The following is a 16,298-nucleotide window of genomic DNA, read 5'->3' on the forward strand; positions in this document are numbered from 1 at the left end:
GGTGGAAAAGAATTTACCATGCTAATGGACATCAGAAGAAAGCAGGAGTGGCAATCCTTATATCAGATCAATTAGATTTTAAGCCAAAGACTATAATAAGAGATGAGGAAGGACACTATATCATACTCAAAGGGTCTGTCCAACAAGAAGATTTAACAATTTTAAATATCTATGCCCCCAATGTGGGAGCAGCCAACTATATAAACCAATTAATAACAAAATCAAAGAAACACATCAACAATAATACAATGATAGTAGGGGACTTTAACACTCCCCTCACTGAAATGGACAGGTCATCCAAGCAAAAGATCAGCAAGGATATAAAGGCCTTAAATGACACACTGGACCAGATGGACATCACAGATATATTCAGAATATTTCATCCCAAAGCAACAGAATACACATTCTTCTCTAGTGCACATGGAACATTCTCCAGAATAGATCACATCCTCGGTCCTAAATCAGGACTCAACCGGTATCAAAAGATTGGGATCATTCCCTGCATATTTTCAGACCACAATGCTCTAAAGCTAGAACTCAACCACAAAAGGAAGTTTGGAAAGAACCCAAATACATGGAGACTAAACAGTATCCTTCTAAAGAATGAATGGGTCAACCGGGAAATTAAAGAAGAATTGAAAAAAATCATGGAAACAAATGATAATGAAAATACAACGGTTCAAAATCTGTGGGACACAACAAAGGCAGTCCTGAGAGGAAAATATATAGCACTACAAGCCTTTCTCAAGAAACAAGAAAGGTCTCAGGTACACAACCTAACCCTACACCTAAAGGAGCTGGAGAAAGAACAAGAAAGAAACCCTAAGCCCAGCAGGAGAAGAGAAATCATAAAGATCAGAGCAGAAATCAATGAAATAGAAACCAAAAAAACAATAGAACAAATCAACGAAACTAGGAGCTGGTTCTTTGAAAGAATTAATAAAATTGATAAACCCCTGGCCCGACTTATCAAAAAGAAAAGAGAAAGGACCCAAATAAATAAAATCATGAATGAAAGAGGAGAGATCACAACTAACACCAAAGAAATACAAACTATTATAAGAACATACTATGAGCAACTCTACGGCAATAAATTTGACAATCTGGAAGAAATGGATGCATTCCTAGAAACATATAAACTACCACAACTGAACCAGGAAGAAATAGAAAGCCTGAACAGACCCATAACCAGTAAGGAGATTGAAACAGTCATTAAAAATCTCCAAACAAACAAAAGCCCAGGGCCAGACGGCTTCCCGGGGGAATTCTACCAAACATTTAAAGAAGAACTAATTCCTATTCTCCTGAAACTGTTCCAAAAAATAGAAATGGAAGGAAAACTTCCAAACTCATTTTATGAGGCCAGCATCACCTTGATCCCAAAACCAGACAAGGATCCCACCAAAAAAGAGAGCTATAGACCGATATCCTTGATGAACACAGATGCGAAAATACTCAACAAAATACTAGCCAATAGGATTCAACAGTACATTAAAAAGATTATTCACCACGACCAAGTGGGATTTATTCCAGGGCTGCAAGGTTGGTTCAACATCCGCAAATCAGTCAATGTGATACAACACATCAATAAAAGAAAGAACAAGAACCATATGATACTCTCAATAGATGCTGAAAAAGCATTTGACAAAGTACAACATCCCTTCCTGATCAAAACTCTTCAAAGTGTAGGGATAGAGGGCACATACCTCAATATCATCAAAGCCATCTATGAAAAACCCACCGCAAATATCATTCTCAATGGAGAAAAACTGAAAGCTTTTCCGCTAAGGTCAGGAACACGGCAGGGATGTCCATTATCACCACTGCTATTCAACATCGTACTAGAGGTCCTAGCCTCAGCAATCAGACAACAAAAGGAAATTAAAGGCATCCAAATCGGCAAAGAAGAAGTCAAATTATCACTCTTCGCAGATGATATGATACTATATGTGGAAAACCCAAAAGACTCCACTCCAAAACTGCTAGAACTTATACAGGAATTCAGTAAAGTGTCAGGATATAAAATCAATGCACAGAAATCAGTTGCATTTCTCTACACCAACAGCAAGACAGAAGAAAGAGATATTAAGGAGTCAATCCCATTTACAATTGCATCCAAAACCATAAGATACCTAGGAATAAACCTAACCAAAGAGACACAGAATCTATACTCAGAAAACTATAAAGTACTCATGAAAGAAATTGAGGAAGACACAAAGAAATGGAAAAATGTTCCATGCTCCTGGATTGGAAGAATAAATATTGTGAAAATGTCTATGCTACCTAAAGCAATCTACACATTTAATGCAATTCCTATCAAAGTACCATCCATCTTTTTCAAAGAAATGGAACAAATAATGCTAAAATTTATATGGAACCAGAAAAGACCTCGAATAGCCAAAGGGATATTGAAAAAGAAAGCCAACGTTGGTGGCATCACAATTCCGGACTTCAGGCTCTATTACAAAGCTGTCATCATCAAGACAGCATGGTACTGGCACAAAAACAGACACATAGATCAATGGAACAGAATAGAGAGCCCAGAAATAGACCCTCAAATCTATGGTCAACTAATCTTCGACAAAGCAGGAAAGAATGTCCAATGGAAAAAAGACAGCCTTTTCAATAAATGGTGCTGGGAAAATTGGACAGCCACATGCAGAAAAATGAAATTGGACCATTCCCTTACACCACACACAAAAATAGACTCAAAATGGATGAAGGACCTCAATGTACGAAAGGAATCCATCAAAATCCTTGAGGAGAACACGGGCAGCAACCTCTTCGACCTCTGCCGCAGCAACATCTTCCTAGGAACAACGCAAAAGGCAAGGGAAGCAAGGGAAAAAATGAACTACTGGGATTTCATCAAGATCAAAAGCTTTTGCACAGCAAAGGAAACAGTTAACAAAATCAAAAGACAACTGACAGAATGGGAGAAGATATTTGCAAACGACATATCAGATAAAGGACTAGTGTCCAGAATCTATAAAGAACTTAGCAAACTCAACACCCAAAGAATAAATAATCCAATCAAGAAATGGGCAGAGGACATGAACAGACATTTCTGCAAAGAAGACATCCAGATGGCGAACAGACACATGAAAAAGTGCTCCATATCACTCGGCATCAGGGAAATACAAATCAAAACCACAATGAGATATCACCTCACACCAGTCAGAATGGCTAAAATCAACAAGTCAGGAAATGACAGATGCTGGCGAGGATGCGGAGAAAGGGGAACCCTCCTACACTGTTGGTGGGAATGCAAGCTGGTGCAGCCACTCTGGAAAACAGCATGGAGGTTCCTCAAAATGTTGAAAATAGAACTGCCCTATGACCCAGCAATTGCACTATTGGGTATTTACCCTAAAGATACAAATGTAGTGATCCAAAGGGGCACATGCACCCGAATGTTTATAGCAGCAATGTCCACAATAGCCAAACTATGGAAAGAACCTAGATGTCCATCAACAGATGAATGGATCAAGAAGATGTGGTATATATACACAATGGAATACTATGCAGCCATCAAAAGAAATGAAATCTTGCCATTTGCAACAACATGGATGGAACTAGAGCGTATCATGCTTAGCGAAATAAGTCAAGCAGAGAAAGACAACTATCATATGATCTCCCTGATATGAGGAAGTGGTGATACAACATGGAGGCTTAAGTGGGTAGAAGAAGAATAAATGAAACAAGATGGGATTGGGAGGGAGACAAACCATAAGTGACTCTTAATCTCACAAAACAAACTGAGGGTTGCCGGGGGCAGGGGGTTTGGGAGAAGGGGGTGGGATTATGGACATTGGGGAGGGTATGTGATTTGGTGAGTGCTGTGAAGTGTGTAAACCTGGTGATTCACAGACCTGTACCCCTGGGGATAAAAATATATGTTTATCAAAAATAAAAAATTAAAAAAAAATTAAAGGAAATCATAATCACTGGATCACCAAACAGCATCATTTTTAAGAGGTATGTAAGCAAGATTATACCTTGTAAGAGAGCTTAAAACCATGTTATATGAAAAAAAAAATCAGATTTGGGGGTGTGTAATCTGAAAAAAAACATTCAGGAAAGGAAGGTAATAATTGTCTTTAAACAGTTAAAGTGTCATTTTGTAGAAAAGGGATTATAGGAATATGGTATAACTTGAAAGGTCCACAAGAAACAGATTTCCTTTTAGCTCAATATAAAACTTATATTAATTTTGGAGTTGTCACACACAGGCTAAATAATCATTTGGCAAGACAGCATGGTATTTAAGAGCACAGGTTCTGAAGTCATTCAATCAAGTTCTACCCTACCCAATTTACATGCTGGGTGACCTTGATCAAGTTATTTGTAACTTCTCTAAGCAAATCCTTCATAAAAAGCTAATGTGCAAATGAATCATGTGGGGGATTCTTGTTCAAAATGCGGATTCTGATTCAAAAAGTCTGAGTTGAAACCCAAGATTCTGCATTCCTCATAGTCTCCCAATGTAAGGATAATGTGTCAGGCCCAAGGACCATGTTTTGAGAAGACAGGTTTTCTAAACTTTAGTTTCTTTACCAATAAGATGGAGCTAAAAACAGTTGTATTTACCTAATGGGATTGTGTGAAAATGAAATGAGTTAATGTAGGCAAAGATCTTAATACACTGGCAGGTACATATCAATCTTAGCTCTCATGAGCTATTGTCTGAGGTGAAAAGGGCTTGTCAAATGTAAAGGTTGGCCTAAGTAACTCATAATGTAACTTTGAATCCTGGGATTTTTTTTTATAATTCTTTTAAATCATTTTGCTAAAATTGGCTCTTTAAATTAATCACACATTAATCAGAATTTGGTAAACAAATGAGATACAATTTTAAATACTTAGAAACATTTTATGGATACTTTCTGATTCAAATGGAATAGGCTTACCCCCTCTCCCCGCCCCGCCGTTTCCCACCGAATTCTCAACTTGCTGAGAACTCTGGAAAATAAATGGCAGCAGGCAGATTGTGGACAGAAACAACAAACTGAGGTATGAGCAATCCAGGGGTATGCTTCCTGTTATTTCTTTTCCTACTGTTTCCCAGGCAATACTGAACTCCTATTCAAAGACATGTAACTGAAAGAGTTTGGGCGGGGGGACTCTCTGGTGTCTTTTCTCTGTTTATTTTCTCTTGTCCTCCAGCCCCAGAGCAAGTCCCACGCACTAAACTGTGGTGCTGTGGCACTGATGGCAGTAGCAGCCAAATAGACATCTATAACTTTGAGGGTAATTCTTCTCTAGGACCAGATAAACTGGATCTAAAGAGTGAGGGGTCTGAAATTCCTATTGTTTTATGTCTTTATCCTTTCCTTCCTTGGCCCTCAATAGCAGCAAAGTAGGTTAGCTAAGTTTCACAGCTAGAAGACTTGGAAGGGACTCCTTAGGAGCTGTAGAGTGAACATAACTCGATCAAATGCCTGCTAAAATTTTTTTAAAAATCAGCACTCAGTATAGGTTAGAAAGACAACCCTGAGTCATAAAAAGTAATACAGAAAAGTCCAGAATACCATCCAAAATTACTTGCTACATGATGGACCAGGAAATCTCATCAACACGCAAGAGAAAAGATAATAAACAGACACTAACCCTGAGATGACTCACCTTTTTGGATTATCGGATAAAGACTTTTAAAGCAGCTATTATGACAGTCTAAATATGTAAGAGCAAATAATCTTAAAACATGGGAAGACTGAAGTCTAAGCACAGAAATGGAAGATATACAAAAGAAACAGAAAAATAAAATATCTCTAACAGAAAAATTTACTGTTTTGACTGTATAGGAAAATAGAGGTAACAAAGGAAAGACAGTGAACTTGAAGACAGATCAACAGAACAATCAAGAGAAAAGATTAAGGGGGAGGGAAGACACCTCCCTCACCAACCCGTAGAGAAAAAACAAAGGTCTAAAATTTGAGACACTGGAGTCTTAGAGCAATAGGACAGAGTGCTATAAAAAATTTTTGAAGAAACAATGGCTGAAAACTTCCCAAATATTATAAGAGTCAAACCTGCAGATTTAAGCAGCTCAGAGAACCCCAAGCAATAAATTCAACAAAATTCATACCCAAGTAAACTGTAAACTATAATCAAAATGTTGAAAATCAAAGACAAAGAAAAAAAATCTTGCAAGCAAAAAACAAAACAAAAAACCAACAACACATTCCACACTGAGGAAGCAAAAATTCAAATGACTATGGATTTCTCATTAGAAACACAGAGGCCAGAAGGACATTTTTAAAGTGTTGAAGAAAAGATCAAAATTCTTTATCAAAGGAAAATGTCCTTCAGGAATAAAGATGAAATAAAGACATTCTCAGATGAAATACAGAATTCACCACCAGAAGACATACTGTAACTGAAATGCTAAAGGAGATTCTTTTTTTTTTTTTTAAGATTTTATTTATTTATTTGACAGAGAGAGATCACAAGTAGGCAGAGAGGCAGGCAGAGAGAGATAGGAGGAAGCAGGCTCCCCACTGAGCAGAGAGCCTGATGCGGGGCTCGATCCTAGGACCCTGAGATCATGACCTGAAGGCAGTGGCTTCACCCACTGAGCCACCCAGGCGCCCCGCTAAAGGAGATTCTTTAGAAAAGAGAAAAACGATATCAAAGGGAAAGAACCTTAGAAATGAAGAGTAGAAACAGCAATAGTAAATATCTGGTAATTTAAAAAGATGACCTCTCTTTTCTAAAACATGTGACTTTTGAACACAAAAATTTTAAATTGTCTGGTGAGGTTTTCAAGGTATATAGTTAGAACATACACATACCAACTACAACCCAAAACAAGTAAAAAGGACTTATATGGTGAGACTATGTGGTTTCTACGTTCCACCTGAAGGGGTAAAATGTTAGTTCTAAATAGGCCAGTGAAAAGTTTTTATAAATATAGCCCTAGTGCAACCATTAAAACAAACAAACAAACAAACAAAAAACCCTGTAAAAAGACATACAGTCAAAAGCCCAGGAAATTAAAATGTAGATAATAAAACGCAAATAAGCACGTTAGGTAAATTAAAATGTAACTCTAACACATAAATAAAAATAGATTAAATTAAATCTGTAATATAAATTACACATAATTCTAAAAAATTATCAAAGTATCCAATATAAGACAGCAAAAGGGAAACAAATGAAGGAAAACATAAAGTACAAACAGAAAAAGAGAAAAGTAGGCCTAATTCTGAACATACATTTTCATTAAATATAAACTATCTAAATATTTCACTTAAAAGATAGAGATTATCAAAACAGATTTTAAAAAAATCAATATGGAACTATATGTTATATAAGAAATTCACTTTAGGGGCATGGGTGGCTCAGTGGGTTAAGCCTCTGCCTTTGGCTCAGGTCATGATCTCAGGGTCCTGGGACCAAGCCCCGTTTTGGGCTCTCTGCTCATTGGGGAGTCTGCTTCTTCCCTCTCTCTCTGTCTGCCTCTCTGCCTACCTGTGATCTCTGTCTGTCAAGTATATAAAATCCTAAAAAAAAAAAGGAAATTCACTTTACATATGATGATAAAACTCAAAGTAGAAGAATGGAAAAAATATACCATAATAAAAATAAGAGAAAGAAAACTGAAATAGCTCTATCAGTATTAAATAAAGACTAAAAAGCAATAAAAATGGCCAGGATTGGGGGCACCTGGGTGGCTCAGTGGGTTAGGGCCTCTGCCTTCGGCTCAGGTCATGATCCCAGGGTCCTGGCTCTCTGCTCAGTGGGGAGCCTGCTTCCTCCTCTCTCTCTCTGCCTGCCTCTCTGCCTGCTTGTAATCTCTGCCTGTCAAATAAATAAATAAAATCTTAAAAAAAAAAAATGGCCAGGATTGAAAAAGACATTTCATAAGGCTAAAAGGATCAATTCACCAAGAATATACAGCAATTATTAATACACAGCAAATGAGTTTCAAAATTCATAAAACAAAAACTGACAATTAAAAATATACACTATGTTGAAGACTTCAGAACTCCTTTCTCTGAATAAACTGTTTACCAGAGGGGAAATGGGTAGAGGGTGGGTTAAATAGGGGAATGGGATTAAGGAATATACTTGTTGTGATGAACAATGGGTGTTGGATGGAAGTTCTGAATCACTGTATTGTACACCTGAAACTGATAATACACTGTATGTTAATTAACTGGAAATTATTTTTTTTTTAAAGATTTTATTTACTTATTTGACAGACAGTGATCACAAATAGGCAGAGAGGCAGGCAGAGAGAGAGGAAGGGAAGTAGGTTCCCTGGCGAGCAGAGAGCCCAACGCGGAGCTCCATCCCAGGACCCTGATCATGACCTGAGCCGAAGGCAGAGGCTTTAACCCACTGAGCCACCCAGGTGCCCCATAATTAACTGGAATTTAAATAAAAACTTAAAAGAACTCCTCATTTCACTGTAGTTGATGGAAGAAAAAAGTAAATCATCAAGGATATAGAAGAAATAAATAGCACCATAAACCAACAATAACCAACTGACATTTACAAAGTACCCCAGCCAACAAGAGCAGAACAGACATTTTAAAAGGATATGCATGGAATGTTCCATGATAGGCCATATGCTGAATCACAAAACAAAATGAAAATTGAAATTATATAAAATATTTCTCTCATCATAACAGAATTAAACTAGAAATCAGTATCAGGAATTTAACCAGAAAATTCTAAAATACTTGGAAACTGAACAGTCAGTTTCTATACTATCCATAGGTCAAAATGAAGTCTCAAGGGAAATTAGGAAATATTTAATATTGTACAAAAATAGAAATATAAAATTCAAAATTTGTGGGATATAGATAAGCAGTGCTTAGAGAGAAATTTAAATGATTAAATATTTATATTAAAAAAGCAGGGAGGGGCGCCTGGGTGGCTCAGTGGGTAAAGCCGCTGCCTTCAGCACAGGTCATGATCTCAGGGTCCTGGGATCAAGTCCTGCATCGGACTCTCTGCTCAGCGGGGAGCCTGCTTCCTCCTCTCTCTCTCTGCCTGCCTCTCTGCCTACCTGTGATCTCTCTCTGTCAAATAAATAAATAAATAATCTTTAAAAAAAAAAAAAAAAGCAGGGAGGTCTCGGGGCACCTGGGTGGCTCAGTTGGTGAAGCCTCTGCCTTCAGCTCAGGTCATGATCCCAGGGTCCTGAGATCAAGCCCTACATCACACTTCCTGCTTAGCAAAAGAGTCCGCTTCTCCCTCTCTTTCTGCCCCTGCTTATGGTCTCTTTCTCTCACTCACACTCTCAAATAAATAAATAAGTAAAATCTTAGGAAAAAAAAGAAAACAAAAAGCAGGGAGGTCTCAATGAACACTCTAAGCTTCCAACATTAAGAAATTAAAAAGGAAAGAAAAATAAACCCAAAGCAAACAGAAATAAATAAAAATTTAAAAATAACAATAGAGAAACCAATGAAAATTAAAAGCTACTTCTTCAAAAAGGTCAGTAAAATAAATAATAAATCTCTATCTAGCCAGACTAAGCAGAGAGACAAAGGGAAAAGGTACAAATTACCAGTATCACAAGTCAAAGAGAGGATATCAGTATAGCCTACTGAGTCACTGAAGGATAAAGTAAAACTATGAACAACTCTGTGCACATAAACTAGACAACTGGGACGAAGGCCCATGAAAGCCACAACCAAAATTCACCCAAAAAGAAATAATTAGCTCAAATAGGCTTATTCTCAAAAGAAATTCAATACATAGTAAAAATTCTTCCAAAAATGAAAACCCCCAAGCCTAGATGCTTTCACCAGGGAATGCCATCAAACAACTGAAGAAATAACACCGATTTTACACAATCTCTTCCAGAATACTGACAGGAAAGAACACCTCCCCACTCATTTTATAAGGCCAGAATTACCCTGATATTAAGCTGGATAAAGATAGTATAAGGAAAAAAAAAAAACCATACTAATGTCTTATTATTAACAGAGAATAAAAAGAAAAAAAATACTCAACAAAATATTAGCAAATCGAATCCAGCACTATATAAAGGAACAATGCATCACAACCAAAAGCAGCTTATCGAGGAATGCAAGACCAGCTCGGCACTCAAACATCAATGCAATCCATCATATTAATAGACTACAAAAGAAAAACTGTATTATCACATCAATTAAATGATGTAAAAAAAAATCACTTGATCAATTCAACATCTTTTTTGAAAAAAAGCAGACACAATTATAAGTGTTTACAATAATGTAATTAGTAAAAGTTGCATAAATTGTAGCAATATATTATTTGCTCTAAAGATGTTCCTCTATCATATTTAGGTACACATGACATAGTATATGGTATATAAAGGACTAAAGAATATATGTACATACATATTCAGTTATATACTGAAGTAGTTTTGCTAGCTTGTGCTGCAATAACAAACAACCCCAAAGTTCTCAGCAGTGGGAAAAAACAAAACAAAACAACATCTTTATCATAAAACCATCAGCAAACTAGAAAAGGGGGAAATTCCTTATCTGAGAAAGGGCATCATCAAAAAACCTTTAGTTGTCATCATATGTAATGGTGAAAGACTAAGTGCTTTGCTCTTAAAGTTCAGAATAGAACAAACATATCTTCTCTTACCCAATCCTATTCAATAATGAGCTGGAAGCTCTACCAAGGTAGAAATAAAAAGAAATAAGAGGAATACAGATTGGAAAGGAAGAAATAAAACTGTCCCTATTTGTAGATAACATGACTTTCTATGTAGAAAACCCCAATGATTCTACCAAAAAAGTTCTAGAACTATTTAGTTTTAGCAAGTTTGCAAGATACAAGATTAACATACAAAAATCACTTGTATTCCTAAATACTAATAACGAACTGAAATCTGAAATTAAAGAAATATGTGTGCACAGATACACACACATAAATTATATGTGGTATGTATTTATCTATCTATTTATCTATTGATTCACAATAGCTGCCCAAATAAATACATACATACAGAGGTTTAAATCTAACAAATCATGTGAAAAACTTTTACATTGAAAACTACAAAGTGCTGATTAAAAATATATCATGTATCTAGAAATCAGCTTGGAGAAATCAGATGGGGAGACAAACTATGAGAGACTCTGGACTCAGAAACAAACTGAAGGTTTTGGAGGGAAGGGGGGTAGGGGGTTGGGTGAGCCTGGTGGTGGTATTATGGAGGGCACATATTGCATGGAGCACTGGGTGTGGTGCATAAAAAATGAATTCTGGAACACTGAAAAGAAATAAAATGAAATGAAAAAAATATCATGTATCTAAAAAATGGAGAGACATACTCTCTTCATGGATTGAACAACTTTCTCTATAGAGTTAAGATGCTACATATGTAGTCAATTCTTCCCATCTGATCTAAGATTTAACTCAATTTCAATTAGAATGTTTGCAGGATTTGTTTGTAGATACCACAAGTGATTCCAATGCTTTTATGGCCAAAGGATCTTAAATACTCAAAACAATTCTGGGGAAAAAAAGTTGAAGATTCACACTATCTGATTTTAAGACTTGCTATAAAACAGTAATCAACACAGTAGTAGAGTTTGGGCATGACAAGCACATATACCCATGGAACAGAAGAGAAAATCTAGAAATTGACCTATAAAAATATGGTCAATTGATTTTTGACCAAGATGCAAAGACAAATCAATGGAGATGGCACAATGTTTTCAACAAACGGCACTGAAACAAGTGGACACCTGTATTAATAATTTTTTTTTTTTAGATTATTTATTTATCAGAGAGAGAGAGAGGGAGAGCGAGCGAGCACAGGCAGACAGAATGGCAGGCAGAGGCAGAGGGAGAAGCAGGCTCCCTGCTGAGCAAGGAGCCCGATGTGGGACTCGATCCCAGGATGCTGGGATCATGACCCGAGCCGAAGGCGGCTGCTTAACCAACTGAGCCACCCAGGCGTCCCAATAATGTTTTTTATTTTTTGTATTTTATAATGTTTCGACATCTTAAAAAGTTTTCTGGGTGAGGAAAGTCTGCTCCTCCCAGGGCTAACCAATTCTTAGCACAGGGGTGGGCAGTAGTGGGGTAATGTCTTTCATATGCTACCCAAACAACCTCATTATCTAATTCTCCCATACCAAGTTGTTACTGTCTCCTGCTCTAAATCATCCCAGGGCCAGGTACTAAGCAAAGAGAGACCATCAAACTAGCCAATCCTATACTGCTTTTCCTGCCCCACCTTGTTTTCCCCTTGGAAACCCCAGTAAGGCTCTGTACTCAGCTTTCCCCTCACTCCTGTCTCTCTTCACCAAAGAGTACTTTGGTACTTCTTTGGCCCTACATGGTACAGCACATCCCCTTCCCTTGGCAAATGTAAGTAAGTGATTCATCTTTCAGTAACATTGACCTCTCCATGTCAGCATTCAGTCACCTCCATACATTAAAATCCCACAGGCATAATTTTAACACAACATCTATATGCAAGAAATGAACCTTAATGTATACTTCACAACTTATATAAAAACTACATCAAAACAGATCATACATCAATGTCAAACTATAAAAATTTTAGTAGAAAACATAGAAGTCTTTGTGACTCTGAAACTCTCTTAGAAATAATGTGAAAAGCATGACACATAAAAGAAGAAATTGATAAGTTAGATTCCATCAAAATTATAACCTTTTATTCCCTGAAACAAACTGCTAAAATAAAAAGTTTCAGACTGGAAGACAAAATATGCAAGCTCAATAATAAGGGAACAACTCAATTTTTAAAAATGGCAAAATACAGACTGCAAATAAGTCCTTGAAAAGATGCTCAATATCATTAGTCACTCCAGAAACACAAATTAAAACAACTGCCACTACACACATATTAGAACAGTTAAAATTTAACAACAACCGACAAGTATTGTCAAGGATGCAGAACAATCGGAACTCTCATATATTACTGGTTAGAATGAAAATGTTATGGCCATTCTGGAAAACAATTTATCAATTTCTTATGAAGTTAAACAGACATTTACCATAACATCCAGTAATCTCACTCCTAGGAGCTTACCCTAGAAATATGAAAACTTACATTCACACAAAAACCTAGAGACAAATATTCATAGCAGTTGAATTATATTCACAATATAATATGTGAATTATATGCACAATCACGCAAAACTGGAAACAACATAGATGTCTGATGAATGGATAAACACTATGGTATATTCATATAATGGAATACTACTCAGCAATAGGAAGAAATGAACTTTTGATACAGGCATAACATTGAAGAATCTCAAAGTATTATGCTGAGTACAAGAAGACAGTCTCCAAGTCACATAGAATTCCATTTATATAACACTCTGGAAAAGATCAAGCTATAAAGACAGAGAACATACCAACACTTGCCAGGGGCTAGGGGTGGGGAGAGAGTAAACTTTTTTGGAGTGATGGAATTCTTCTGAATCCTGACTGTGATGGTCCTGGCTACACAAATTTATACGTGTTAAAACTTGTGAAATGTACATCAAAAAAAGATATTTTATACATATTTTATATATAAAAAGGATATTATATATATATTTTATATATAAACTTTTTATACAAGTCATTTTAAAGAGGCAAATGAAAATCTTTGAGGGCAGAATGCTTTTTTCCTAAATAAATTCCTAGGTTCAATTTTAATATTTAGTTTACTCAAATTCTAAAGAATAGATCTCATAGTGCTGACAGAAGTTTCAACAATCAAATCCATTTTGTCAACCAAGCCAAGAAAGACAGTGGCTTAGAGGCAATTTCAAACTCTCGAAACTTTAATTGGACAAATCACTGATCCACTGGGTGGGGGACCAGAAAAAAAATGTAACTCAAACCATTTACCACTATTTAAAAGCAGAAAGTCAGTTTTCCAAACTCCAAATGTTTCATTAATTTTAGAAATTAAATCCCCGAAGAATCCTGACTCATCAAGAACCCTTTTCCCTTCCTCAATTGTTTAGACCCTTTTTGCCCCTGGCCTTCCAAATACTGAACAAAATACTTACAGCTTTAAGGGTAAGATCACACTGAAAAACAAGTTTCTGGAGTTGTGTTAAAATTTCTCTTTTGCTATTTTCCAGATCATTTCGTCTCTCTTCGACATTTGTCACACAAACTTTGTAGAGTTCATTTGCTTCTTCTACCTTCAAGAATATCACAGAAAAAAAATAACACTGATCACTAGAATTTATATTTTAAAACAAATACTTATAATAAAACTCAATGGAAATAATTGAAAAGACCTTTTGCATAAAAATTAACTAGTCAGTTTTAAATAGAATATTTCTAAAGATAACAATCTGTTCTGGTCAGCGACTCAAAGGCATAGTCAAGTAGGATAGTCGTCAAGTTGGATTTACAATTAGTATACTGTCCACAAAATGAATGTCTTTTCTATTTATCATTTTCTATATAATCTTACAGATTTCATCAAATTATATTTCAAAATAAGCAATATAAAGCTCCAGCCTAGCTTTGCTATCAGGTACTAGAACGAGCACACACATACATCCAGTTGCCTAAAAAGTGAACTTCCTGAACAATGAAGTAAAAAATATTAAACTACTGCCTTCTCTAAGATACTTTTTCAGAAACAAAATCAAAGATTTTAAAGGTAAGCAAAGATCTCTTAGCATACTGGTTCTCAAAGTGTGGATCCCGATCACCAACAGCAGCAGCACCACCTGGAAACCTGTTAGAAGCACAGGCTGTTTGGGGTCAGCCCTGGAGCTACTAAATCTGATATCCTGGATGTGTGGCCCAGTAACCTGTCTTAACAAGCCGTCCAGGCAATCCTGATGCATACTAACACTTGAGAACGAAAGCCTTCGCAGATTATTGCTAATTCAACTTGCAAATAACAACAAAGATGATTACTTTTTGAAGAGCCTCCTCTTCCAACCTTCGCTTTTTTTCTAGCTGCTTGTTGAGATTTTTTACCGATCCACCACTTGAGCACAGATGCTCCTCTTCTGCACGAAACATGGAAGATTTTGCCTTTTCATACTCATCTTGACGTTGCATACATAACAATTTTGCCTTTTTAAGAGCAGTCTCTGTTTCCAGCTATATAGGGGGGAAAAAGTATTAAATACAGAATAAGAAACAAACCCTAATGTATAAGTTTCATTAGCATATTCAACAAAATAGTTAAAATAGCATTTTAGAAAAACTACAAAGGAATGCATCTCCAGGGTGGATGCTTACATACTAGAGATGATTTCAGATGTTCACAAGCAGGTAAATAAAACTCCATTATAATACTCACCAACTTATTTTGTTCCTGTTTCCAAAGTTCTTTTATTTCTTTTCTTTGTTTTTCCATTTCATTTTTCCTCCCAAGTAGAGGCTGTCAAGGGTATTTTAAAACAAGAAAAAAAAAAAAAAGCTGTTTTCTAAAGCTATGCTGTTATTTAAAAAAAAAAAAAAAGTGTATTATACATAGAAATTTTTACCTGCACAAATTTGTTGGCTTGGAGAGCTGCAATTGTTTGTTGTAAAAGGCGACTGTTCTTTATATCATTAAGAAGGGCACTGGTAAACAGACTCTGCAGTGGCATAAACTCCTAGAATTTAAAATTGAAAAATAAATTATTCAATGGAAATAGTACTAGAGTTCTAGACCCCCCCAACTATTCTCTTCAGAGGGAGAAATTTTAAGTTTAGACATTTTTCTGCAGACAGATAACTAGTCATAAAGATGGCTATATGAGAAAGATACTGAAGAATATTAATTATAAAACTAGGTAGGCGAGACTAGTGGCTAACAAAACAATCAACATTTGTATAAAATTGTGAATACTCCAATTTTTTTCATAATGGGTCTCCACCTTAAGTTTCAAAGGCTTTTATTTCGCCCAGCACTAGCATCTCACTTCTTCCCTGTATTTAGTACACACGTCTCTGACTTCATAAGGCACTACCATGAGCTCATCCAGCTAACCTCCTGGTCCAATACCCTAGGTGGTCACTGAACACTCACCTGTATTCCAATATTACTTCTAGTTGCCTCTGCCAACTTGACAACGTTTCTAGTGGACTCCAATTCTGAAAAGGTCAAAGAAAGCATCAGAAGGTAAATTAACTTCTTTTTTCCCTCCATACTCTAAAATTATTTGTGATTCCAAGTTAAAGAGTGAACACACACACTAGCTTACATTATAGGATACCATGATTCTCGTCCAAAGTGCTCATCAAAACCAACTAGGAAACTTGCAAAATACATTGGCTTCACTTCTCTTGGAGATGGGACCTAGGTCTGTGTACTGCCCTTTTATAAGGTTAGTCAGGTGCTTCTGAAGGGCATCTCT

General features: G+C 36.3%; 1 protein-coding gene across 3 annotated transcripts in view; it reads right to left on the minus strand.

The window, feature by feature from the left end:
* ARHGAP29 (Rho GTPase activating protein 29) overlaps positions 1-16,298 on the minus strand; it is a 67,710-nt gene that overhangs the window by 21,346 nt on the left and 30,066 nt on the right. For all 3 annotated transcript variants that reach the window (XM_059375443.1, XM_059375442.1, XM_059375444.1), the window contains 5 exons: positions 15,971-16,035; positions 15,444-15,554; positions 15,257-15,337; positions 14,866-15,054; positions 13,995-14,132 (listed from right to left, as the gene is read on the minus strand). In XM_059375443.1, coding sequence (XP_059231426.1) covers positions 13,995-14,132; positions 14,866-15,054; positions 15,257-15,337; positions 15,444-15,554; positions 15,971-16,035 — 584 coding nt within the window. The remainder of the gene's footprint in view (positions 1-13,994; positions 14,133-14,865; positions 15,055-15,256; positions 15,338-15,443; positions 15,555-15,970; positions 16,036-16,298) is intronic.

This window comes from Mustela nigripes, chromosome 14 (genome assembly GCF_022355385.1).
Source record: "Mustela nigripes isolate SB6536 chromosome 14, MUSNIG.SB6536, whole genome shotgun sequence".
In the NCBI taxonomy this organism is placed as follows: Eukaryota; Metazoa; Chordata; class Mammalia; order Carnivora; family Mustelidae; genus Mustela; species Mustela nigripes.